The sequence below is a fragment of the Notechis scutatus genome, chromosome 12 (assembly GCF_049901735.1).
Source record: "Notechis scutatus isolate UNSWTSFEM ecotype Mainland chromosome 12, rNotScu1.2, whole genome shotgun sequence".
Classification (NCBI taxonomy): Eukaryota; Metazoa; Chordata; class Lepidosauria; order Squamata; family Elapidae; genus Notechis; species Notechis scutatus.
The window spans coordinates 633,162-660,930 of record NC_142020.1 but is presented as its reverse complement, the minus strand read 5'-3'; the positions used below and the strand labels follow the sequence as shown (position 1 = coordinate 660,930).

The 27,769-nt window shown below is 49.2% G+C and overlaps 1 protein-coding gene across 2 annotated transcripts in view; it reads right to left on the bottom strand.

The window, feature by feature from the left end:
* Positions 1-696: 696 nt before the first annotated feature.
* NHERF2 (NHERF family PDZ scaffold protein 2) overlaps positions 697-27,769 on the bottom strand; it is an 83,264-nt gene continuing 56,191 nt past the window's right edge. The window contains exons 3-7 of one of the 2 annotated variants that reach the window (XM_026683604.2): positions 18,790-18,972; positions 14,917-15,070; positions 11,468-11,514; positions 10,732-10,791; positions 697-5,053 (exon numbers count right to left, since the gene is read on the bottom strand). In XM_026683604.2, the coding sequence (XP_026539389.1) occupies positions 4,895-5,053; positions 10,732-10,791; positions 11,468-11,514; positions 14,917-15,070; positions 18,790-18,972 (603 nt within the window). In that variant the 3' untranslated portion in view covers positions 697-4,894. The remainder of the gene's footprint in view (positions 5,054-10,731; positions 10,792-11,467; positions 11,515-14,916; positions 15,071-18,789; positions 18,973-27,769) is intronic. The other variant, XM_087973082.1, reaches the window with a different exon arrangement.

Here is a 27,769-nt window from a genome sequence, read left to right as displayed (position 1 = left end):
CACAGTACTGGAGAGGGACAGATTGGGTGCCAAGCCCGGCATCTTTCAGGGAAGGACTGGTGCCCAAAGCAAGCGAAACTGGCGCAGCCCGGATGCTGGAGGAGCCAAAGCCAGCCCATTGCAGAACTGCAGTCCCCTGGGCTTCCAACATTCCCCCCCCCCCCATGATTAATAGATTCAGAGTTGGAAGGGACCCAAGAGGTCATTGTAATTGTGAGAGATGCTGGGAACTGCCAAGTGTGCGTCTTGCCCCAAAAGCCAACTCAAGCAGGCAACCGAGTTTCAGGGTGCAATGGCGTGTAAGAGACCAACTTAGCATTCTTGCTCTGCTCTTGACTAGTTAGTGGGGATGCAACTCTACAGACAAGGGCTCATGGCTGAACTAGGATCAGGCCTTGGTTCAAAGTGCCATGGAGAATTGCTAGGTTCCTTAAGCAAGGAGACCAGCCATAAATAAGGCCAGGCTCACCCAGCCCAACTCAACCTTGCCTGGGTTTTGAGTTTCTCTGCCTCATACCAGACTAGTGCCCCCCCGCACCTCTTCCCTGTCTGGCATCTGCATTCCAGGAAAGTCTAAGACGAGGGAGAACATTTGTGACAGGGTGAATCTTGAGAATTGTTGGAAAATGTGCTCGGAGGACAAGTTCTTAGGAAGGGGCAAAGATGGAAAGAAAACAACGACACCAACACAACAAAGCCATGAGAAACCAGTTTTATTATTGACATTATAGTATACGTTTTTAAACACAATGCAATTAAAGGAGTTCTTTTTTGTCAGTTTTTGTGTGAGATAATTTCTAAAATATGCAGAAATCAAGTTACAGAGCTGGCAGGATGGCAGGAAAAGAAGAAAGTGTGTGCTTTTATCCACCAGCATCATGCCAGGAAGCAGAGGGAAGTCCCTTTGGGGATAACACAGGTGACAGGTCGGGGCAATTGCTGGGCTCCTGGGGGGCCTTCGTCCCACCCACCCCGTCCAGACAGCCTTCAGTCTTGAAAACTAACAAAGCCCCTTCTTAGGTTGGCACCTGCACACTTGCTCTCTGGAGGAAAATGCCATGGGGGGGGGGGTTGCCTGCCTTTTGCCCTGATGTCTAGAGACAATTCCATAAAACAATGAAGCCAAGCAGTTCTGACAACAAACCATAAAAGGTGACTCAAAAAATACTTTCAGTGCAAGCCATACGAACCCCTGAGGATTTTCCACCTTAATGCTGGTGTCCCCACACATTTTAAACATGCGCACCTCCCCCAGAAGATGCCTTCTCCACATTGGCACTCATCAACGTCTCCAGGTCCCTGTTGTGCTGGCTCCAGTTCCCCAAGGAAGAACACACACACACACCCCGCCCCCATGAGATCAGCTGGACATCTCCCAGCCTGGGGCTCTGAGCCCACCAGCTCTCACTTGTGGGGAGCCAAGCAGAAATGGGGATGCCCAAGTGGAGGCAGAGGGGAACTCCTGCGGCCATAAATTGGATGGGGGTGGAATTTCCATTTCTGTAACCTTATGTACATTGTCATGCCACATTTTTATGCCTCCTTCAATCGCTTGCAGCAGGACAGCTATTAAAATAATTTGGAATGTGGTGATGAATCATTGCAGAGAAAGTGAAAAGTGCAGTGACATTATCCTCCCTGCTCATAAGTGGGTTCAGCTGGGGGGGCAGGAAAGAAAAACTGGAGATGGCAAGAACAGCTGTGCAACGGAAGCCCTACCTCCTCTGTGCACGTGTCACCTGTGAAAAAGGGCGGGGCCTTGGCTGCCATCTTGACTTCTTGGAAAACACCCAGTGGGCACTCCTGATTTTTTTCTTTTTTTTAAAAAAAATATCTTTTTAAAAATGCTTTTTAACAGTAGTGTTCAAGGAGCCAGCTTCTGTGATCTGTGTCCTTGACATCCTGCATGGACAATGGTGAAGCCAAACATCAATGGAATCAAAAAAATATTGTTTAATCTTTCCCAAGTTGGGACTTTCCACAGATAAGCAGAAATGCACTACTCATCGTTCTCAACCCCCAACACCTCTGCAGAGCCCCGAGGTGCACAAGCTGGAGAGATAAAACTCAAAAATGACAGGCACTGCTTGCTGCCTAACTGACAGACACCTACCAGCCCAAAAGGGTGGACGGGACCCCCGCCAAGCCTCCACCTGGATATCACCTTCCTACGAAGCCACAAGACAAAGTTCCAGAGAACCACGACACTCACGGCTTTTACTTGTCCTTTGAAAAACAAAAGCATCTTCTGCAGTCAGATTTATTGGAAGACATGAAAGGGTGAGATGTGAATTGCAACTTCTGCCCCACCCCTGACAAGTTCTCTTAAACAGGAGGCGAGCAGCCAAATCTGGAATTGGATTCTCTTGCAATACGAAGCCTTTTTCTCCCAGAGATCCTGTGGTTGAAGCCAGGCTCCTAGGGGCATCATTAGGCAGTGGAGCCTGGCATGAGAGGTGCAAATGCATCCCAAACTAATAGATCACGCATCTGAAGCCTCCTCAGAGCATCCCAGCCCTCGCTCTGGCGACCGACTCCTAAGGGCCTTTCAGTCAATCCAGGCAGCGCCTGAACAAAAGCCCCTCTCGAAAGAAATGCTGCAATTGCTCAACCACTACCTTTTTTTCAAAGGGAGAATAAACTAAGCAAACTTCAACTCCACCATTTACAAACTATTCATAAAGCTCCAAATTTGTTCATTTCTTGTAACATTCAAAAACATCACTCCCCCCTCCTTTCAGGAGCACATGGCGAAAGTTTGTAGACAAAAAAGGCAGGGCTCTGACTGCACCCTTGCTGCCAGCGTCTAGAGTTTGGGTCCCTGGTGGACCCTTAAATAGAGCAAAATTTAATCTCTGCCATCATTAAAAGGCAATTGTTTATATGCCCTCTGCTTCTTTAAAAAAGAAAGAAAAACTACATCCCATTCAGCTAGCTTCTTAAAGCTTTTTTTTGTTTTTTAAAGAAAAGCTGTTCCTTTTCCTAGGGAAGGCTGGCAGGCCCATCCCTGTCCTTTTCCTTCCCTCCTTAGCAAAGCTGCGAGGCCCTTCCCTTCCTGCGGAGGGAACTGTTCTTGGGTGGACATTCTCTTCCATGCCAAAGACCACCCTCATCCTGTAAGAGGCTGCCCCCCCCCCCCAAAAAAAAATGAAGGAGGGTAGGGTTCATTCATTAGCTCAGTTAGGTTTAGGTTTAATGAAGACTCTATGTGGTTTACATTGTTTCTGACTTGCCACTTGTCCCTCCTGCCAAATTAATCATTCCAATTTGGTAGCTCATCTGGAGGAGTCTGGGACATCCCTGAAATTTGGGAGCTGTACTTCTGTCCAGAGTGAGCCCCACTTTGTGTCCAGAACTCTTAGTGGCATTTGAATTGGCAAGAGAGTTCTGCAGAAATTACTTGGAAATATTTGCCTTGATTTTATGCTGTTCCAAACACTAGAACCACATTCCCACCAAAAGAGAATCCATTTGGTGGTGCCTGCTCTGTCCTGACCTGAATCCAAGGCAGGGTGGCATATGCTGCAGAAATGTCCCACGACCCGTGTCCTGCCAGGAATAAAGATAGAGTAAAAACACTCCTTGCCTAAACAGCTTAGATGTAAGAGTTTCCTTGTGGGCTCCATTCTCTCGGCCCCTCGGAACGGTCAATGGCCAACGATGACCACCAGATCTCGTCACAGAGTTGCAGGAACCCCTCACCGCCCACTGTCTCTGGATGCTGAGCCTTCCCCGAGTTAGGCCAAATGGACACAGATCTGGAGCAGATGTGCCAAGATGTTCTTTGGGGAGCAGCAGACAGGCCCACTGGAATCTTGCATTCACACTTTCCCCAAGAACAACCGTGTAAGAGCCTCACACCAAATTCACAATCATGTTTACCACTTGTGTGAAGATTAGTCCCACCTGAGACCAAACCCTGTCAACATCTTGGGGACAGAAAAAGGCTTCTACTTTAGGTTGCAAGCTGAAAAGGAGGCTGGCTGCCTCACAGCTCCTGAAAGATCAGCAAAATTAAAGCATTTAAAGTTTTTTTTTAATGCCCTAAAATAATAGAGATGAAATTCACCTTGAGATGTTTCTTGCTTACCAGCAAGAACTTCATTCTTGAAGGAACTTTTCATTATTTTTCATCTCATTATTGAGCGACTGTTATTAAAAAAAAGAATTCAGATTACAATCCCTTAATAAATGGCAGGTTTTCCCTCAGGGGTCCTTAAGAGGTTGGCTTGACTGCTTACGATCTCTATCTTTTTTAATCATAGGTGGTATTTTGTAACATAAAAATCTTGTATTTGCTTAGTTATGAGCCTGAAAAAGGACTGAAAAGAAAAGGACCTGCTATGCTAAAAACAAGGGAATTTCAAGTGCTAACTGAATAAACTACTGAAAAAAATAAAGCACTGAAGATAAAGTATGGAAAAAACAAACTCCACACTGAGAACCAAAAGTGTCACAAGCAAAGGAGAAGTTGGCTAATCCCTTTCTGAAGTTGTTAACACTGCAGTCCATTACGTAGTAGAAACTCCAGCTTTCAGCTATATGGAAAGGAAAGGTGCTGATTTGGAATGTAAAAATATTGTAAAATATTTAAACACAAATGGGGAAGAAAAGCAACTCAAACAATTCCTTATACAAAAATGGTCCTATAAATAATATATTCTAATATTGCCAGTTAAATGATCCATAATTAATATAAACGGGTTCTCCCTCCCTCCCACCTTCTTCGCCTTTCCTTTCGCTCCTCGCAATCGAGAGAATCCGCCTTGCCTGTGAAAAATGTGGGGCGTGGAGTGCGTTGTGGCCCTGTCCTTTGGAGTGGGGCACAATTTGTGCACCTTGCAAATGTCTCCGTGCAAGAGGGGCCGGAAGGGAAACGGGGCCCTCGGTGAGTTCAGAAGTTGCTGAAGATCTCCCGCTTCTTGTTCCAGTCCATCTGAGGCGCCCTCTTGTTCACCCGCTTGGCACGCACTCTCTCTTTGGCTTCCGCTGCAGTGGGACTCAGGTTCAACCCGCTTTCTTCAAAGGGATCTTTCTTTTTCGCCTCTCTTACCTAGGAGGAAACGAGGGAGCTTCAACAGGGGGCAGTTCTTTGGCTAAACTGCTTCAAGCTAATTTGACAGGTTCTGTAATCCCAGCACAAACTTTGCATGACTTACAAGACCAAATCAAGGGTGCAAAAATAAGTTGGGGTGGAAATTAGTCACCCGAACATCTTACTTCTAGAGAGGGAAAAAGTAACATTTCTAGTCTTAGAAGAAGCAAATAAGGAATTTGGGTTTCCTCGTGTTACGTCAATCATTCAAAGACCATTCAAACAATGCTGAAGGAGAGGGACTTATGACACAGTCCTCTGAGTTTGGGCCATTGCAGTGTCCCTACAGTCACATGGTTACAATTTCTGTTCCTTTGCCAAAAGCAAAGTCAATGGGGAAGCCAGCAGGAAACCAGACGTTTCAGGCCCTCATTTTATGACAACCGCCAGCCTTGCCCTGGCTAAGCAGCATGGTCACGGGATGTCATACTCTGTGACCAAGTCACTTAGTGATGGCGGTTCTGGTCCCTGTTGCCAACATAAGCCGAGGATAACTGGTAAATATATCCTTTTAGTCCTTTGCAGGTGCTGCCAACAGAACTTGACGCTGGCAGGATTCACACAATATGTCTAACCCCAAAACCAAGAATAAAATAGAATTGCTGTGTTCATACTGCACAACCAATTGACCGCTAGCTCAATGGCTTAAAGCGAGGCTAAGGTTCACCCAACATGCTGAGACAAGGTAGTGGTTTTCCACAGCAGTTTGACCTAAATGCCGTCCAAGCGTATTTCACCCTAAAGGTCTGGCCATTTTAATAGGCTGTGTAGCCAGCAGCTCAAAAGGAAGCGGAGAGTACAACACTTTTCTTAGGGGAACCACCATTCGTGCGATGACCTCCTTGGATGCCTCTCTGGGTGCCAGCTTGGAAGAGGAAGAGCCAGTCCCAGGCACGTCAGAGGAGAGAACTCGCTGCAGGACAAGAGTTACACAAATAGCAAAGAAATGATAGAATAGAATAAGTAAATAAAGGATGCCAAAGAAAAATGAAATGCAAATGACAAAAAATAAAATATTTTTTAAATTATTTTCAATAATTCAGTTGAATTATTGAACTGTCCTGCAGCAAGTTGGCTGTGGCAGGTTAGCCATCGGGTGAGTTGGTGGTGGCGAGTTGCCCCATTCCCCATGGTGGGGTGGGGGTGGCAGCATGCCCAGAGGGGGACGGTGGCCCTGAGCTGGGATCAGCAAGACCAAGCGGGGTGGATGGCTGCAGGGGGAGCAACCAGACAAGCAGCCGGCTGTGTGTGAGCCAGTCGAGAGACAGCTGCAGCAGGACAGCCCCAAGGCCTCAGGAGGAGAGTGCGTGCAGCTGCAGCCAGCCAGCCAGCCAGCCAGGAGGCGAAGGAACTGAGAGTCTGCAGAGCAGAGAACAGGCAGGAGCAATGGCGGCCATCCCGGCTACTTGTGAGGCAGCAGCCTCGCCCCTCTTGATGAGCTACATTGAGCAATAGCAACAGCAACAGCACTTAAGACTTCTATACTGCTTCCCAGCCCTCTCTAAGCAGTTTACAGAGTCAGCCTTTTGCCCCCAACAATCTGGGACCTCATTTTACCCACCTGGGAAGGACAGAAGGCTGAGTCAACCTTGAGCCTGGTGGGATTCGAACTGCCAAATTGCAGGCGGCTGGCAGTTAGCAGAAGGAGCCTGCAGTACTGCATTCTAACCACTGCACCACTGTGGCTCTTGTGATGGGGATTTAGCACAGCGAGAAGAAAGGAATGACGCTGGGAGCAACGTATCCGGTTTGGTGCCTAGCATTTGTCAGTTTCTTTGTTGATCTTCCTGACCTGGACTGTGGACTTAAGAGCCTGGACTCGTGCCTTGACTCTTGAACCTGCTTCTCAGACTTGCCTTTGCCTTGGACCGAGATGATGGACTTTGGAGTGGGTGTGCCTTGCTTTGCTTCTATCTTGCCCTTGCCTTGTGAACTGCCCCAGCTCCATGGATTCATTGTGGGAGTCATCAGAACTGAATTGGGAAGCTCATTGCTGAACTGGAATTCCCTGGGGAAAACTTTTGGAGAGCTTGGAGAGCCTCAGTGTACCCCTTGAACCTCCGTGGTGTGTGTGCGTGTGAGTGGGAATAGGACAGTTAGGAAAGCAAGGATCTCAAGATCTGCTTTTAATAAGCAGACAAGAAACCAACATCAAAGGTTGCTTCCTATAACCAGTGACCTAATTGCAGCAATACAAATGTTTCTGTGATGTTCCCCCAACTCATTAAAAAAAAAAAAAAGAACCACTGGAAGAGTTTTGAAGTTTCTCAGTGTTCTTCAAGGGGACAACCTCACGTAGAGCACATTGTGACTAAGGCCTTAGTAATTACGTCAGTCTAGAAAATAATGCCGCGGGCACACAAGGCAAGTCCTGGCCACTTTTTCACTGAACAGGAGCTGCAAGTCCAGGAGGATCCTCAGGTTGGACACTGGTTCTGTTTTGTGGCACTGCAACTCCATCAGAACAAGAGATGGCAAATTCTTGGATCCAGAGGCCCTGAAGCCCAAAGCCACTTAGTCTTGCGAGGGATAAGCTGAAGCCGATGCTTCCTTCTGTGGCCCCCAACATCCTCTAAGGCCGCCCACGGTTGGCCGGGAGCAGAAAAGGCTGGGTATCATCAGCGTGTCGCTGATGGCTTCTCCCAGAACCTCCGCATAGACGCTGGCATTCCACGGTGCCAGAGCTGGGCTCCATCTCTCCCCTGCATCCAGAGGAAGGAGGAGAGCCAGGGTAACACCATGCCTCCCTCTCCAGACTCTCAGAGGTGGTCCAGAAGATACCATGGTCCTAAGAAGGAAGGCTCTTCCATAATATCAGGAGCATTGTGGTGGCACAGTGGTGAGAGTGCAGTCCTGCAGGCTCCTTCTGCTGATTGCCGGCTGCCTGCAATTTGGCAGTTCGAATCCCACCAGGCTCCAGGTTGACTCCACCTTCCGTCCTTCCCAGGTGGGTAAAACGAGGGCCCAGATTGTTGGGGGCAAGAGGCTGACTCTGTTAACCGCTTAGAGAGGGCTTTGAAGCACTGTGAAGCAGTATACAAGTTTAAGGGCTATTGCGGCAGGCACCTCCCTGGTGGCTTAGCCCCGCCCCCACCCCCTGCCTCATGCAGTCGTGAGGAACTGTAATTGTCTTCCCTGAGATGTTCCTGGAGGGGACAATTCTGAGTGAAGGAGAAGATTGAGGCCAAAGAGGGCTGGGCTTTGTAAGTGAAAACCACCGGTAAAACTGCCCTGTGATCCTATTGGTAGCATTTGAGGGGGGGGGCACGGCCTCTAGGGGCCTGTGGATCAGAGCTCGCCCAGCAGCCCCACCCCCTGCAACTCCCCCCAGGACCTCCATCTCAGTCCCTGCACCCTGGCAGGTGGGGAGGGGGGCAGCCTCTCCTCTTCCATGTCAAACTCGGTGAAGAAGGGCAGAGATGGCAGCCCACAGGGGCCAGGAAGGAGAACAGAGTCCAAGCCAAGGGAAGGAGAGGGAAACACACGCCAGATGGCGCCACCTTGATTCGGTTTGCTACAGGAGGGGACAGAGGGAGACTGTAACTCTACTTCACAACAAGGAAGGGACATTCCTGTATTCCTCTTAGAGTTTCCTGATGTGCCCTACCTTGGCGGGCTGACAAAATACAGACCCTTCCTGTTGAAGGGCCAGCCTTCCATCGGGGAGACCATGGGACCAAAACTCCACCCCCAAACGTCACCCCCTTCCTGGTTCCCCTCTCCGGTTCTTGGCATTCTGGCCAGAGAGCAGCCCCCACCACCACCACCACACCCATTTGCCAAGAAGACAGCAATATCTACAGACCCCTCACATCCCCAGACATAAACTGTTTCAACTCCTATCCTCAAAGCGACACAAGGACAGTTTTTTCCCAACGCCATCCCTCTGCTAAACAAATAATTCCCTCAACACTGTCCAACTACTACAAAGTCTGCACTACTATTACTATTAACCTTCTCATTGTTCCTATCACCCATCCCCTCCCACTTGTGACTGTAGGACTGTAACTTTATCGCTTGTATCCTTACGATTTATATGGTCTGTTTCCTAGTATGATTTGATTGCTTATTGACTATCTTATTGACTATGACTATCATTAAGTGTTGTACCTGATGATTCTTGACTCTTGACAAATGTGTCTTTTCTTTTATGTACACCGAGAGCATTTGCACCAAGACAAATTCCTTGTGTGTCCAATCACACTTGACCAATAAAGAATTCTATTCTATTCTATTCTCCCCACTGCATCTTTCTACACCCAAAGCAGAAGGAATCCTTCAAGCGGATCCACCTATGAATACAGCTAGCCCTCGGTTTACGACTGGTTGATGAGCAAGCTTTCAAAATGGCTACTCACAGCCGGCTTCAGAGTTGTGATTGCTGCACCCTTCCTCTCGGTCGTCTTATTGCCATTTCCGGTGCTTGGCAACTGGCTCACATGGGCCACTGGTTTTGCAGTGTCTCGTGGTCGCCTGGCTGCAATTTGCAATGTTGTTTTTTTTTTTTTTGCCATTTTCCAGCAGAATGGCAAAAAAAAAACCATGCTGAATTCGCTTAACAACTGTGTTATGGCTGCTATGGCTCACTTTATGACTTTGAAAAAATGGCCATAAAACCGAGTCTGGCCATGTGGTGCCTCGATTTATGGACTGCAATGAATTGCAACCAAAATTTCAGGCTCCATGTGGTCATAAGTGAAGGACAGAACAGCTTGGAGGGGGCAGAGGAGAGCAGCTCCCCTTCTTCTGTCTTGGCAAAGGCCGATGGAGACCGGCAGGCGCTCCCCATTCCCTCCCCCCCCCCGGCCCCCCAAGGGTGGAAAGAATGCAGAGCTGGACGCCTGCGAGCCAGGATCCAGCTGCTCTTCCCAGCGCCAGCTGAGCGGATCTTTCCTAATCAAAGCCACTCTGTCGAGCGCCACACAGTTTGGCTCTTAAAGGAAGAGCAAAGGAGAAGCCATGGAAATGTTTCCTTTCCCGCCTGAATGCAGTGGAGGGGCGTTCATTGCCGGGCCAGGCGAGGGCGGCCTGTTGCTCCACGATGGGAAAAAAAAAACCACATCCCTTTTGCGTTTGCCCGGAAGGCGTTTGCCCATCTGCCGTAGCCTTTCGGGGATGCCAGGGAAGGCAGCTCGACTGGGGCCTCCTCTGGGATGGGCCAGCAGATGGAGAACCGCTTCAGGTAGCAAGGAGGGAGGGAAGACTCAGAGCGGGGAGAAGAGGAGGGGAAATGCTGGCTGCGCGAGGCATAAAGAGGGAGGGAACGTCACCAGCTGCTCCGCATAAAGAAAGAGGAAAGGCGGGGGGGAGGAGGCTGAAGGCTGCAGGGGAAAACTTGACACGCAAAGGGCTGGAAGCTAAAAGCAAGAAGAGCCACCCATGGCGGGGAGAGAGTTCGAATGACTTACAAAGAAGGCAAGAAGATAAAAAAAGGCAAAGACTCATCAAAGAGGCACAAGGGAGGGGGACAGGATCAGGAAGGCCAGCCCACCCTGGAGGGGAGAGAGCAGAATCCTGCCTTGGGCTAGATGACCTCCAGGGGCCCTTCCAGCCCTAGGATTCTATCAGAAGGATGAAACCTTGCTGGCTTGCAAGTCAGTCCTTGGCCTGGATGAGGGACATGCCAGCTGCTTTACCTCGGCCTCCTCGGGACTTTGGCAATCGCTGTGGGACGAAGACATGGATCCGCCATTCAGCTGTGAGGGATGGAAAAAGGGGGCACTTTTATCACAAGACGCGGAGGGAAAGACCCCCCCTTCATTGGTTGGAAAAAGCTGCTTTTGTCTTGCTCGATTAAAGAAGAAGAAAACGGAAAAGGAGAGACTCTTTGGGCAGATGAAGAGAACGGAAAAACAGGCCATGGCCAGCTGGGGAATTCTGGGAGTTGAAGTCCACAAGTCTTCAAGTTGCCAAGGCTGGAGACCTCTGTTCTAGAGACCTGGTTTGGGCCCCTAACCAAGCCATGGTTTGTTGTACAAACCACAGCAGGCTGGCTTGACCCATCGCACCAGGACACCAGGCGGAGTTGAAAGGCTTGGCTCCGGTGTGCTGACCGTGCAAAGGCAGAGCCAGATGTGCCATATGATGACTCAGCGTCATGAGGTGAACTGGAAGATCCTGGGGCCCCTCACAGCCCCCGAAAGCAGCGATGCTGGGATCTCAGCCAAGGGCCACCTGTCAGTCGTGGCCAGAGATGGAAAGCCATCCTGGATCCGTTTCCCCGGATCGCTTTAGGACCATCTGGCCGGGAGGCCAAAATCCCTGGGCCCCTGCAGTGGGAGAAGGGGAGGCCAAACGCCCAAACTTGCTGGCTAGAGAAGATGACCAAGAGGCTCCCTCCAAGAAGGAAGCCCAACACTTAACTCTGCTTACCTGGGTTTGCGCTGAGCCATTTGTCATAGGTGGTGGAGGAATCCCCCCTGCAGGAAATGCAGAAACAAGGCCAGTCAGACCCCTCATCCCGTGGTTGGCCCTCTGGCCTGGGGAGCCCTTCATTCTGCAGCTTCTGGGGGGGGGGGGGGGGGGGGGGACGCAGCCCGTCAGGAGCAGGTTGTGCGGAAGAGCTCCACCCGTGGTTAAGTGAGAACAGGCCACAGTGGTTGGTGCAGGGATAGAGACCCACTGGGGAACCCCTGGTCAGCTAGGCTGACCCCCAACCAAAACAACCAGCCCAGAAAGAGGCCAGGGGGAACCAGGGGTGGGATTCAAATTTTTCAATAACTGGTTCTGTGGGCGTGGTCTAGGTGGGCGTGGCTAGGTGGGCGTGGTCATGTGACTGGGTGGGCGTGGCTTCTTTTTTTGCAAACCCCCCCCCATATTTTGGGCCCCCTGGGCCTCAGGGAAGCCTCCTGGGGGTGTTTTTGCTCCCAGGAAGTTTCCCTGGAGCCCAGGAAGGCAAAAAATGGAGCGTGGGGGGCAGTGGGGGGGTCCATTTTTTGCCTCCTGGGCCTCAGGGAAGCCTCCTGGGTGAAGCAGTAAGACAGCGAGGGGGATCCCGGCACAGCTGATCATCGGAACAGCTGATCGTTGGGAGGAAAAAAAATGCCTTAAGGAGTGACTGGGCAGGGGAGAACGCAGTCAGTGATGTCGGGCAGGTGCTGATGTTGCGCATGCGCGATAAGGACTGACTAGGCAGAGAGGGGCGGGGCTGGCCAGGGGCATCATTTGCTGGTTCTCCGAACTGCGCAGAATCTATAGAACCAGTCCGACCAGGTAGAATCCACACAGCTGGGTCCATACAGTCACCGCTCTTGGAATCAACGTGGGGGAGACTTTATTTTTGCTAGTGTGAAATGCAGAAAGGTTCTCTTTCTCCCATTCTGATCCCAACACACACACACACACACACGTGTATGTGCTGGCACTGGGGACCTGCTTCAAGTAGGCTCCAGCCATTTGCCCTGGTCCCAGGAAGGTTTCTCTCCAGGGAAGCTTCTCGCAGGAGCCCAATGCAGGAGGGAAGAAGGGTCTGCATTCGTGCCGTTGCCCCCTGCCAAGGCCAGGCTCAGCCTGGCGGTGGCTGCTCAAGCCCAGGTTGGATCAGGGTGGCTGCTTCCTGGAGGGGTGGCCCTCATGTGGCTGGCTTGTTAGCTGTGCCAGGTGAGTTCGAGGGACGGTCTCTACGGAGAACTTGTAGGTCTTCCAAGAACGTCAACGCCCATCGGCCAACTCAGAATGGGCCAAGCTCCAGGTTCTGGAATTCAACAACTCCCCAAACTGGAGGGCGCTCAGGTCCGTGGGGTGTCCTCCAAGACCTCACCTTCTCGCTCTTCTGCTCCCACAAGGGGTCGGGGATCTGAACCCAGCCCAAACCCAACACGCTCTGCTGGGCCACACAGGTGGGAAAGGGGCATGCTGCCCGCTCCAAGGGCACATTGAGTGCCAGGGTGGCATCAGGCCAGTGCCACCAGAAGCAGCCTGCAGAACCAGGAGCTCAAACCTTCTTAGTCTTGCAGGAAGCTCCCCCCTCCCCCCTCCTTGTGCTGACAACTCCCCCGGGGGGCCTGACCGGCTCCTCCTCCACAGTCCCTTGCCCAGGAGGAAGAAGGGCCATTTTGGAGCCCGGCCTGCAGCATTTGGAAAGCGGGTCTGGGCACGAGTGCTTGGTTCTGGCACTTGGCCCACTCTTGCTCCTTCTACCGGGAGCGAAGAAGGAAGGATCTCCGCTCTTGGTCTCTTGGTTGTTCCTGAGCTCAACATCTGACACCAGCCGCTCCCCTCCCCCCCCCACTGCAGGAATCTCCAAATTATTCCAAGTTGTTCTTTTGGAGTCTTTCTTTCCACTGAGAGCCAGAAAAGAGGGCAGGCAGCTTCAATAGGAAACAGCTGTGCTAAAAACACAGAGCTCTCCATTCAGCCTGGCGAAGGAAGGAGGTGGGGGGGTGAGGGCTGGCGGTGGAGTCATGTAGGTTGAGTGAAAGGCATGATCTCCCCCCACCCCCAGGCAAGCAGAGCAGCTGGAATCCAGTCCTGGGTCTGAGGAGAGCCGGGTCTTGCAAATCCAACCTGCTGAAGGGCAACCAGACACCCACACACCCACACACACACACACACCCCCGGCAGCCCCAGGAGGAGGGTCAGGGTCAGCTGGGGGACTCCTGGGACGCTTTTAAGAGTGGGGAAGGGAGGGGCCCGGGGTGGCCTGTTGCTGCCATGCCCACACTCACAATGGGAAGGTGGACATTTTTGTTCTTCTGGTTGGGCAGCAGGGGCATCTGCCCAAGAGGGAGGTCAAAAAACTCAAGGTGGCAGCTGCAATCATACAAAGTTCCATTCCTTTTTTTAATGTCTGTTTCATGGTGTTCAGCCGGTTCCGAGCAGTTCTGGAGAACCAGTAGCGGAAATTTTGAGTAGTTTGGAGAACCAGCAAATGCCACCTCTGGCTGGTCCCGCCAACCCCATCTCTTCTCTGCCTCCCATTGAGTCCCAGCTGATCGGCTGGCTCTTCTTTGCTTGCCCTGCACAGGAGAACGGAGCTGGAAAGCAGGCCAGTGGGGTGGGGAGGGAAGGGGGATTGTGCAGTGTCCTTCCCCTGCCACGCCCACCAAGCCAGGCCCACAGAACTTGTAGTGAAAAATGTTGGATCCCACCTCTCTCCCCAGGCAGATGCCCCCATTCTTGGGTAGGTTGCCTATTCTAGTCTAAGAGAATCAGCCACAGAAAACCTGTTTACTTCACTTGCACCTGCCAAGGGGCTTGGGGGGAAATTTGGTTCCAGTTCTTCTGTCCATGGAAGGTTTCTGGCTCTCCGTGGCTGCCCTTCCGCCAGCATCTAATTGTGACATTCTGGATTTTCTTCAGCCACTTAACAACACCTTTTCTGCTCAAAAGTGGGACAGGGTGGGTTGAATTTACTTCTAAGCAGTTTATAGGTCCCCCCTGGGCACATTTACCAGCTGCCCTTCTGGAAAGGACGGGGCCTTTTAGAGCAGGGCTGTCAATGTCGCCGCCCCTGGGTTGGATGCCTCACATGCTGGCCACGCCCACGCCCGGTTTAGCAAAGGGGGGGGGGAAAGTCTAGATACGCCACGTGACACCACGAATTTGACACCCCTGTTTTAGAGAATACAAGTGCTTTTCAAAAGCAATTTTAAGACGTGTGGACTTCAACTCCCAGAAATCATTTCTGGCTGAGAATTCTGGGAGCTGAAATCCACCCATCTTAAAATAGCCAAGTTTTCAAAGCATTGGGTTCACGCCTGCAGTTTCATTTCTCACTTCTTCGGGGCCTTAGAAATAGATTTGGCAGTTGAGATTAACCAGGGTTAGCCTACAAGAAAGCAGAGGTGCCTTTCGCACAAGCAGGCTCCGGAATCCCTCACCTCCAATGTGTTCTTCAGCAGGAGCGACACCCAGTTTCTTGAAATGTTCATCTGTGGCAGGGTCCACTACCAGCAACCTCGTTTCATTTTCCTTAGACTTGATGTGGGCCACAACTTCAGCATGCTTCATGCCTTCCACGTTGATCCCATTGACCTGCAGGGCAGCCAAACCAAAAAGGAAGACGCTGGTAAGAAATGCACATTAGGGCACCGAGGGCCCTCAATCCGTGCAGAAGCGAAACAGGGCAGCCACACCAGAGAAGGTAGACAGAGCTTCCATCAGGTACCCTGACGGGACTTTCTCTGCCTAAAGCAGCAGGTTCTCAGAGCATGCAGTGATGGAACACTAAGGGACCATGCTCTGTAGCTCACCAAACTGTGATTACATAATGTGCCCTAATACACATGCACACGGAGACTCAGGGAGGAGATCATGGGGCCACTGAAGGAGCAGTGGTAAGCCACTTGTGGTCCTAAAGAACCAGTTGCCCATCTCAGTGGTTACAAGCCTTGTTCACACAACTAGCTATTCAAAAAACAATCAGCCCATGCAATCCTGTCATGCAATAGGAATAGGAATAGCAGGGAACATTATTCAAGTCTCAATGATCTTCTTGTTAAATGATCTGCCCACACAGCTCTCAACCACAGCAAGAAGCAGGAAATGGCTCCCAGCTTTAGTTTTCAGTGGCAAAATATATATATATAATGTCTCTGTGTGTATATGTCACACACATACAGTATATGCAGATTATTTGATGCAGGCCAAAGGATCAGACCAGCTCTGTTATGTTCAGAGGACTATAAATGAGGAGGAAGGGAATATTTGCCCATTCACCAGGCAGGATAATAACCCCTCAAAGTGGAAAGCAAGTGATCAGTTAATCCATTGGTGTGCTGCTCTTTCCTTTCCTGCATGCAGGGAGGCCTTTCAGAGAAAATGTAAGTTTCAGGAGGGATAAACTACAATGGGAAATTAGTCACCAAGCATTTCAACCCACATGTTTGATCTGGGCACATTTATTCTGGAGATCTGGAGGCTGTGAGGTTGGGAAGCTTCTCCTAACCTGATCTGAATCAGGGCCCAATGCAACCTTCGGCTGCTTATCTGGCTATTCTTTTCTTCCTCTCTGAAGCAAATGATAAGCCAGGCTCTTATTTATTTAGGATTTATTGCAAACAATTTGGGTTGTTCAGAGGGAGAAACCAGAGGCACCTCTGTGCCAGAGGGAGCCATATTCAGGAGCCAGAGGCTGGACTGAGGCGTTGCTTAAGCCCTGGGAAGGCAGAGAGCATTAGGAAGGGACTGTGATGGAAGAGGGGCAGGGGGAGAAGCAGAACGAGGCTGGCAAGGCTCTGGTGTTCTAGCCACTCTCAGCCAGGTAGAGGTCGGCTCATCCCAGGGGGGCAGGGGGGGTTCCCTGATCTGGGAACCTCACAGGGCTGATATTGGTATTAGCACATGATGCATATTATCCAAAACAGCAAATGCAGAATAACTTATCATAAGCAACACGCTGTGAGGAGGGAAGATCTGTCCAATGAAGCCAAGCAGTTCCTGCTGTCTCCCTCCCCGAGCAAGTCTGCACCTGTTGAATGCCCACCTCCTCTACTTTGGGAGGAGATGGGCACAGGGGTCCTGGAGTTGCAAATCCCCCGGATTCATTACTTGTGGTGCTGATTCCAGCAAGACTTCGTTCTTCTGGCCAGCCCACCCTCCAGTCAGCCTCCATTTCCAGCTCACTCTCAGTGGCTGCTCTGGCTCCCTCGCTCCCCTTTAAGTAATCAGTGGGGAAGGTGGGGGCAGGACCCCTGCAGGTGCCCACAGAGCTCTCCAGATGTAGCCCTGGAGACGCTGCCAGCCCTTCTCCCCTCCCGCTCCCTAGTGCCTGCAGTGTGTCAACAGGTGGCCTGGCGGGGACTGCGGGAGGCTGAGGGGAGCTCGAAGGGGACAAAAGAGCAAATAGGAGAAAGCCCCCCCTCCCCTCTTGCCCCCTCCCCCCCCCCGCACCAGCCAAGTGGAGGAGGAGCAGCCTAGGCGCCTGGATCGGGTGGCGACTCCACGGGTCACCCTTTATGCGCCTGGGAAATGCGCCTGGCATGCTGAATTAATTATCAGAGGCCGACAGGTGAGGTGTTGGGAGGCTGCAGGAAGGGAGGCTTCTCTGTCTCTTCCATCTCAGAAGGCCAGGCAGCCGCTCAGAGACCAGGAAACGGCCCGGAAGAGCCTCTTTGGGGTGCCCCCCAAGAACCGCCCCAGAGAAGGGCGCGAATGGAAGAGGGCCTCTGCAGCTCAGGATTGGATTGGGGGTTCCTGGTGCTCTCTGGGCTTCTGGTTCCCTTTCAGGCGTTTCCTTACCTGACCCGGTTCCATAGTTCTCCCCCAGAGCCACCTGAACGCAGCCACATTTGCAGCCCCCGGCCAGGGGACCGGAGTGTGGCTGAATGCCGCACTTACAGCCATTCTATTAACAACCCTTCAAAGTGACTCTTGACACTGAAGAAAGGGACTTAGGGCCGTTTTTCACACTTGCGGCCACTGCAGCATCCCCACGGCCATGGGACCGAGGTCCCGGTGCAAGTTGGCAAAGGCGGGCACTTGGTGACGGTTGCAGCCTACGGGGTCACCCGATCCCCATTTGTAACTTTCCCAACCGGCTTCTGAAAAACAGTCAACGGGGGGAAGGGGGGGGAGCCAGACTGGCTTAACAAATGCATGGCTCCCTTAACAACCTCACTGACTGGCGTAATAACTGTGGTAATAAAGGCCATAAAATGAGGCATAAGTCACATCACCACTGCCTTGCTCAGCGGTGTAAATTTGGGGTTGCTTCCATTGTGGTCATAAGTAGAGGACTCCCTATAACTTCTGGTTTTCAGCAAAGGATGGATTTGCTTAGCAGCCATGGCGCTCATTTTATATCACCCTGTTTGATTGTTTCTTTTTATACAACTGTCACGACCTCCAGCCGTCATGGCTCAGGCTCCGTTGCTGTCTCAGGCCGAGGATGACCTGTACCTGACTGCATAACGAAACATCTACAAGCGAGCCAGCCAGCTCCGAGAGCGCCCAGGACACCCAGGGAAGGTGGCCCCAGCCCAGGCTCTCCTCTTCTGCATTAGTCCTGCTCGGGCTTCTCTCTTGGAGACAGGGTTGAAGGGCCGGCCAGGCTCGACCGAACCCTTGGGGATGGAGATGTCAACCCGTAAAACATTCCTAGGCCTGTTTTCAAATTGCCATAAACAAGTGGGGGGGGCGGGTCTGAAGGAGCAGTACGGCAGTTTAAAACCAGAAGCACATTCCACACTTATCTTACAAAGATTGTAGCTAGGCTACCGGATCTTCTGCCTGCGGAAAATCCAGGGGGGTGGCGGGAAACAGGGTCACACATATGCCAGAATTGGCTTCATTTAGGTTAATGCCGACACGTTGCTCCTAATAAATCTTTTGAAACTTGGCCTGGGGCTCATGATTTAATTAGGGCAATCTCCAGAACTCTGACAGGAGGCTTGAGGGCGTTCCCTCTGCCTCTTTTTTAACTTTTGAACAGCCTCATTTTAACCTTGTCCTTCATGCTGTGTTTACTTTTGTTTTTTAATTACCCGTTTTATACCACTGTATGTTTTTTATCATAAACTCCCCACTTAGCTAAGATGGGCAGTGTTGAAATTTGATAAATAAATAAAATAAATAAACCTGTAAAGCCAAAGCTTTCACATGATGCCAGCTCTGGCTTTGGCTTCCTTTGCCTATCAACACAGCGCGAAAAAATATCTCAAATGCATTTTGCCACCTCGGAGTGGCAACGACATCGGGTGGATTCCCCTCCAAGCGGTAGGATCCTTCTCCTGCTTCCCAGATCCCTCTATTACCTCCACGAGTCTGTCTTGCGGCCGGAGACCTGCCTTGAATGCCGGGGAATCTGGATCCACCGAGCGGATGAACTGGCCAGGCCTGGACTTCTCGCTGTGCAGGTTGAACCCGTAGCCATTGGGCCCTTTCTTGAGGTGGCAAAGTCGGGGCCCCAAAGGCTCCTTGGCCTGCCCATTCACATCCTGGATTGGGGGGGGAAAAGAGAAAAAGGCATTGTTTTTTCTTCTTTGGTAACAATAATGAACCCCGAGGAAGCTCCAAGCAAGACCTGCCCATCCCAAGGGCCAAGAGGACAGAGTATAAATAGCCTCAATGGGAGGAAACGTCTTGGATAAAATCCCTTGTCCAACCCCATCCTGACAGAATATGTCTGAGGGGCTTACTAAATGGCTGGAGGACAAAATTAGCTAGGCCTGATCAGCTCAACAGCAACTCATCCCTGCGCCTTACATGGAAGAAGAACCCCAAGAAAAAAAGGCAGAGGCTGCTTCCCTGAGCAAAACGGGGAAATTTAGGGAAGGCATTTTTGATCCATCAGAGTAAGGAGAGAGGCCTCCCTTCACTAGGCCAGTTTATTTACAGGCACAGACCAAACTTCCACCGAACAATGAAATGCATAGAAAAACTGAACTATGAAACGCTACGTATGTTTGCCTTGTACCAGGGGTGGGATTCTACCAGTTCGTACTTATTCGCTAGAACCGGTTGTTAACATTCTAAGCAGTTCGGAGAACCGGTTGTTAGAAGAAATTACTGGCCTAATCCTGTAAGGAAGGCAGGAAGGAAACATTCTGGGGTTGCTTACAGAAACTGCCTCTCCATTAACCCTTATTACATTCTTGGCAGGACTCGACTTCCTGTCTCTGGAACGTTTCTGGAGTTTTTTTCCCCTCCTTTGCTGGTACTTTGCTTGTGTGGAGTGACCATTCAGTTACAATGGCACTGAAAAAAGTGACTTATGAGTGTTTTTCACCCTTATGAGTGTTGCAGCATCCCCACAGTCTTGAGAGGCCAGGTGAGGAGAAGTGTGCTTCGATGTGAGTGATGTTGAGTTGGCCACGCCCAGCCAGTCACGTGACCACCAAGCCTTGCCCACCAACTAAGCCACGCCCACAGAACCAGTTGTTAAAAAAATTGAATCCCACCCGCCTTGTACCATGAAAAGCAGTATGCCAAATTTTATTTATCCTGCAACAGCCATCACAACTAAACACCACTTAGCAACTTGTTTGATTCTGCAGATTTATCCGTTAATAAGACGGAGGGCTCTTCTTCCATAGAGCAGCCACAGCGATCAGCAAGGAAGGGCGATCAGATTCAGAGCTCCCAGCATGGGACCCCCAACCCTTCAGCAAAAGGCCTCCGTGGGGATTCAAGGGCACCCTTTGCATAGAGGGGATCTGGTCTAGAGCAGGGGTCTTCAGCCTTGGCAACTTCAAACCTGGCAGACTTCAGTTGAATTCTGCCAGGCTTAAAGTTGCCAAGGTTGGAGACCTCTGCTCTGGATGGCTCTTCCAGTACTGCTACGGGTGGAGCACTGGACCCAGGAAGCATATAAATGTTTTGCAAGGAGCAGAGAGGAATGGAAATGGGTCTTTGGAAACGAGGACTTGGCCCACTCTGGGTCTCCACTCTTTGGGGGGGGGCAGGTCTCCTCCTCCCACCCTGCAGTGAGCAAAGAGACACCTGGAAGCTTCATGTGTTGCTGCTCTAAGTCATCCTTGGTGAAATCCTAGGCAACACTCTGCAGGTTATTCAGTGTAGCTTTCTCCCACATTCATTCAGACTACAGTTTACAATAGGATTAAAATGTAGTTTTAAAAAAAAGGAGAAAATATCTAAAGTTCCCCCTACAAGAAAAGCAAGAAAAATAGAAAATCCACACCCATTGCAAAAGCTAACATACTGTGTGCTTCTTGGCCTGACAGAAAAGAGGAGGCCAGGTCTCAGCCATCAGTCTTAATTATCTAAGTGTCAGACATACAGATTACACCCACACATGAAGATTCAATTAAACTGATTTATTGCCTAAAAGCCCTGGGTAGAAATCTTCTCAACTAAAGTCAGCACCTGCTTAGAGTTAAATAAAAGTCAGTGGCATTCAAGGGGGAGCTGGACTTAGTTTGCTTGTGGCTACATAGCATTCAAGTCTGAATCCGAGGAGGAAGACAAACAGCTGACGGGGAGTGGGAGTGCGGCTCAGTTGGCTGTGGAGGAAACTGGGGAAAGGCAAAGTCCGGCTGGGTAGAACAAGGGAGAGGGAGTTCAGAGGAAGACTCAGGCCCACCCCCTCTTCATCCTAGGGCACGCGGGGAGGAATGGAGAAGAGAGCAACGTGGGTTGCCTGGCTTATGGGGGAGGAAAGGGCCCTGATTCCCTTCATTAGGCACAGTCGGGTAGAGAGTTTAAAAGAAATGCAGGCTGAGTGCGGCAGCCACTGGGAGCAAACATGAGTTTATCTTGTGTTGACTTTGCTTATCTGTGTTCCTGGCATCCTCCCAACCATGTTGAGTTATTGCCATGCCTTCATGTCTGGAATTCTTGTTCCTGCCCTGCCAAACTAGTTACCTCATTTTTCCTTGATTGGACTTATAGTTACAGTTTTTGTTGACCATGTTTTGGACTTGTGTCTCTGCAGCCAAAGGCTGTTCCTGGGAGAGTTTTTCTCCAGCCCAGAAGGAAACCAGGACATTTGGGACAAAGTCGGAGTTAATAAAGGGACTCCTACTGATTATCTGACTGTGTTGCCTTTGTGCCACGCCCCTTTGGGTCATCACACTACATAGATATTACAGGCTGACCCCCTTTTCACTCTTTCTCCTACACTAAGTCTGAAAAATAAATAAAGTAAAACTAAGATTTGACCAGCTCAGGAGCAGCACCAGCCCAACTTGGTAGATCTCAAAAAGCTCAGCTGGCTCAGCCTGGTTGGGATTTAGAGAGAAGACCACCAGGAGATTCCAGGACTGGCAAGTTGAAACAACATCGCAAAAGAACACGGATCTGCCCATGAAGATACCAGGAGTTAATGCAGGCTGAAAGAGGACAACAGGCTAAAAAGATACCACTAAGGAAGCCGATCTTTCTGGGCCAGTTGGAACTTGGAGATAAGGTCATTCATAGAACATAGAATAACAGACTTGGAAGGGACTTCAGAGGTTTTATAGTCCAACCCCTGCTCAAGTACGAGACCCTATATCATTTCAGACAATCAGAAACACATCAAAACCGCTCAAGCTGCAGAGCTTCAAAGGGGAATTAAGCATAAAAGGCACACTCCGAAGGTGCTTGCAAGCCAGGAACGCTGGAGCTGTGTCACTTTTTGCTTCTTGCCTTCCTACATTAAAAGAATTCCACTTTCTGGCAGCTGGCTTCTGCATCCATTTCTTCTCAGTGTCTGTGGTGTGTCCCAGCTGGGAACGAACCCAGAAAATTTCTTCCAACAACATATTGGGGTCTGCCACCCAGATCAGATCTCTTTTAGTATACAAATTTGTTCTCATTCCATATTATTCCTATTTTCTAGGACTCAGGATTAGATTTTCTGAATATATTTCTTTCAAAGTTTCAAACCGGGACTGGCAAAGACCCAGGATAGAAGAATAGAGAGCTTGCAGTAAGAAGAGACAGGAGCACCTAAGATAATTTTGCTAACGCCTGATAGTGGGAAAGGTCAGGGAGTTCCAAAACAAAACCTTTTTTTGACATTGATTATACAAAGGCTTTGGGTGCCCAGGGCTACCTCACCTGGCTCCTGAAAAAGCTGCAGGACTACAGGAAGCAACTCAACTCCTAAAATGGAATATTCAGCAACTAAAAGTGAGGAAAAGCCAAAATTGTTTATTGCCACTTTATTTGCTTAAGTCACATGCAAAAATTTATTTATTTATTTATTTATTTATTTGATTTGCCAATTGTTTACAAGATAATAAGTATAAATGTATACATAGTTGTGAATACATGAAATGGGTACATATAAGAAAAATAAAAGAATAAGAGAAACAATAGGACAGGGACGGTAGGCACGTTGGTGCGCTTATGCACGCCCCCTACAGGCCTCTTAGGAAAGGGGTGAGGTCAATAGTAGACAGTCTAAGGTTAAAGTTTTGGGGGTTTGGGGAAAAAACTACAATCATCCCCATCTTCAAAAAGGGAGACCCAAGCCTAGTTGAAAATTACAGGCCAATCTCCTTATGCTGCGTCACCTGTAAAGTCATGGAATCAATTATTAACCAATCCATCATCCTTCACTTAGAGACAAATAACCTACTCTCCAATAAACAATTTGGTTTCAGAAAAAAACTATCCTGTAATCTGCAACTCTTACACTGCAAAAACATATGGACGACACAACTTGACCAGGGCAAAGCAATAGACGCAATCTACATAGACTTCTGTAAAGCCTTTGATTCAGTGGTACACGACAAACTACTCCTAAAAATAAAATCCTATGGTATCTCTGGACAACTGAATAACTGGATAGAAGCATTCCTGTCAAACAGACAACAAATGGTCAAAATCGGGAGCGTACTATCAAATCCAGTACCTGTCAATAGTGGTGTTCCCCAAGGCAGTGTTCTAGGACCAACTCTCTTCATACTCTACATAAACGACCTCTGTGATCATATTAAGAGCAATTGCGTTCTCTTTGCTGATGATGTAAAGCTGTTCAATACCACAGACAATACTGCTACCCTACAAAAAGATCTTGACTATGTATCAGAATGGTCAAACAAATGGCAACTTCAAATCTCAACAAATAAATGCTCTGTCTTACATATTGGCAAAAAAAATCAGAAAATAAAATACAAGCTGAATAGGCAAGATCTTGTTGATGACTCAAGCTCTGTAAAGGACCTTGGAATACTCACCTCTAATGATCTAAGCCCACTGCAACTACATAGCCAAAAAGGCATTAAGAGTTGTTAACCTAATCCTACGTAGCTTTTTCTCTGGTAATATCACACTACTAACCAGAGCAAATTCTGAATCAGAAGAAGCAGAAATTGGGATGAAACCACTGGGAAAACTTCAGCAGGCTCAGAGATGCTGACGATGCCACTTGGCTGCCTGGAAACGAGGGAGAAGTCAGCTGTCTCCTTAAGGATGACAAATAGGGTACCAAAGCCGGCCTGTGGCTGAGTATTTAAAAAGCCCTCAGCTTCTCTCAACAGGCAATGCCAACTTGATGCAAATGGACAGAGAGGAAGTTGAACAAGTGGCAGATTTTGTCTTCCTGGGGTGAAAACTTCCCTGGGGTGGCGAATGGAATAAGGAGAAGTCCCTTACTTGGGAGAAAGACTTTGGCCAGTCTGGACAAATACTAAAGTGCAGAAGCCTCAGACTGCAACCAAGGTAGTTGTTGTCCGGGCCAAGATTTTCCAAGCTGTAAAGCCTGGCTGTGAAAGCCAGAGCCTCAGAAAAGCTGACAAGGGAAGAAGGAAGGCACTGAGCTGTGACGCTGGAGAAAATGTCTGAGACCACCTTGGACGATCAGAAGGCCAAATCATCTGAGGCAAGACAAAATTTTCAAAATCGGCTCTCGCTAGAAGGATAAAGTTGAAACTGAAATACTTTGCAGGCACAATGCAAACACTGGAGTCAGCGGAGAAGACCCTGATGCTTGCAAACATTGAAAAAAAGGGCTGGCAGAGGACAAGATGATACAACAGCCATGATATCCACGAAGACACGTAGAGTCAAAAGCAACTGAGCAATAATGACCAACGGAATTGCTATTCCAACTCAGTGGCCTTCGGGCTCTTTCCCCTCAGCTCATTCAAATATCATAAAACCCCTCAAGGCTGCAAGCCAGCCAGGTGGCTTCTTTCTGGGAAAGAGGCACAAGGTTTGAATATAAGCCAGGGGTGGAGGGGTGGCTGTGGAGGGATGTACTTTGTCCACACAGAATTCCTCCTATTCAAACGCCTTCAGATTGCAGAAAGTCGCTCAATTTGGGAGATTGGCCTCTCTTAAAGCACATTATGTCAGGATATTGTTCTATACAAGCGAAAGTTCAGGCAAGTACCTCAAAGGCAGGGGTGTCAAAGGCCTGTGGGCCGAATCTGGCCCACAGGGTGCTCAAATCTGGCCCACGAGGCTGGCCTGGAAATAGCAAAGGATCAGCCTGTGGTGCCTCTGGAGCCAAAACTGGGTGCGGGGGGGGCTGTGCATGGCCCCCACCGCCCCATTTTGGCCGGCAAAGTGCTGCAGGAGGCCACCCAGGCCAAAAATGGGGTGTGGGGGGGACCACGCATGGTCCCCCATGTCCTGTTTCGGCCGGCAGGGTGCTGCAGGAGGCATCCGTCCCATCTCCCCCTGCCCCATGCCAGCCCATGGAGGAGAATACAGTGCTGATCTGGGCCTCGAAGAAATCCAGTTTGACACCCCTGCTCTAAGGCATTGCTCCAAGCGCTCGGCAGCAGCCTTCCTTCCTGCAGCACAGGCTGTTTCTTCAATGAAGATGAATGTCCCCCACCAAGCAAGCCTTCCACCCCACAAAACCCCTCTGACCTGGGCCATTGCTTGAAACCAAAACCTCTAACCAAGGGCTCCTACTAAGCAACAGGTCCATTGTAAATGGTCCGCAGCCAGGTTCAAATTAGCCCCAGATAGTTGTGGAAAAATAAAGAGCAACATGAAAGCAGGAACTGAGGCACAGTAACAACAAGGGTGCAAACTGAGAAGAAGAAAAAACCCTGCTGTAGCAAAGATGAAAAGGCAACCAAGTTAATTTTCATGTTTATTTGTCTTGCATAAAATGTTGTTTATTTTAAACCCTATTTCCCCTTCTTTCTTTTTTTAGATAGGATCATGTTGGGTGCCTTAAGCAGGTCAGAAGAAAAAAAGGGGCAGCTCATAAAAGCTTCTGTTTTTAATACAATTTGTTGATCAGAAAAAGTCTCCCACTCCTGGGTGCTTTTAACCTGCCAGAAAGGAAAGCAAAAGCCAAGCAGCTTCTTCCTCTTGTCCGTCTGGAACTGCAAACGTCAATATCGTTTATCTGGGAAAGGCAGAAAAAGCCCAACAAGTGCTGAATATGCTTGCAGAGGTTGCATTTCTCCCTTTCTCCGTTTTTTTTTCCCCACAGGCATTTTGGCTATAGCCTTTATCCCCCACTCTGACATTTGATTTCTTCTTTTAAGTGAAGTCTGGTGTATTTGTTTCCATAGCCCTTCACTGTTATTTTTATAACATGTCAAGATAGATTTAATTTTGTTTTCTATTATCCAGTGTTGTGTCATCTGCACATTTGATCTCTCCACCTCCGAGTCATTACAAAAAGTGTTGAAAACTGCACTTACATCCTCTGAAGCAGGTACAATTTTGCAGCCCACTTAATTGCTATGCCATCCAGCTCAGATTCAACTAGCTTGTCAGTCAAAATAGATGAAAGACTGAAATCAAGATATTTTATGCTTATATTATTCCCACAACCTATTTTGGAAGTTACCTAATCCGAACATGAAAAGAGAAGAGTTGATCTTAAAAACCCAGGCCGACCTCTAATTAGTCACCTAATCATCCGGGTCCTTACAGTCAATTTCTCTATGATCTACTCTAGAATCTTTCCAGGTATTGGTTATCCACTGAAACCTCCTTTAAAGAAAAGAGGCACCCTAGGCCTACCTTTAGTCATTCAAGAGCCCTTAAAGGGTTAACAGACTTTCAGCAAGTTCCTTCTGCATCCTAAGAAACAATTAACCTTTTCCTGGAGATTGAGCTCATGTAAAGAAAGTGTTCCCTGGCCATATTGCCATTCGTTTCACTTTTCAAACTTGCCACTTCATTCCATACTTCGTAACTGCAACACATCTTGTTGGAATCTGCACCTACATTTTCTTGCTTCTTCTCCCACCCCTGCCCCCCTAAAAGACCCTGCAATGCAGATGGTCCTTAGTCGGACTGCTGGTGGAAAAGCTCCCCCCACATGCTCTGGGGGGAACCAACCTTCCATTTCTTACATGGCCTCCCTCAAAGACTGAAAACGTTCCTTGTCAAAGACGAATGCTCCAACTCAGAGCAAGGCTTCAGACAAGCCTCTGTCATTTTTTCCCTTAATTGAAGAGAATTTGTTCTACTAGATTAATTCTGTCTGGCAAGCATCTTTCTAACTGGCTAAAAGGCTGAGAATGCTACTGGCACCAAATAAATTGCTTAAGGACATATGAGCTTTCTCCCACCTTGGCAGAGTGATTTGCGGGGGATGCTCCGACTGGAAGGGTTGGCTTTGCACTTTGGGTGTTGGACATAATTCAGAACAGACAGAAGTGAAGATTTAAGGAGGAGAAAAGAAAGGAAGGAAGGAAGGGGCTTCTGGAGTCTGGAAAGCTGGAGCCGGTGGCTTTTGTTTACTGCCTGCAGTGGGATAAACTTATTTTGCCACAAGATGTTTTGAGGGACATTTTGGTAGGATTTCCTTTGATTTTTAGACAGTGGGATCCTACACCCAATCTCAAAGACATCTTGTTTCTGGCTCTGTTAATTAGTGCCAGGCAGAGAAATTGCCCGGCATTTGTTCCTAATATTTTTCATTTAATTTGATGAAAGAGAACCTGATGTCAAACGTGAAAAGGAAAAGATGGTTTGGGTGACATGATCTGGGATTTCTGCACTTAGCAATGAGGTAGACAAGGGCTGGGTTTGCGTGTCTGGAGGTTCCCACCCCCCCACCCCCCCCGCTTCACAGTTTCCAAAAACCCCAAGGAAAGTTGAGGTGGGGGAGGCTCCCAGGAGGCCTTTTCTAGGAAATGGTACTCTCTATGGCTGCTACTAATGCTACAGAAGAGGAGCAGACTGTGATTTTCTCCTGGACAATGGATATATTTTGGAATTGGCATCCTTCAGTCTCAAGAGACGATTGTATCGTGCTCTGAAAAGAGGTCCTCAAACAGCATCTAGTGTGGCTAAAAAGGCCAATCCAAGTGTGGCAATCCCTTCCACACTGAGGACAGATACAGTCTGTCTCCTGTGCAGCCC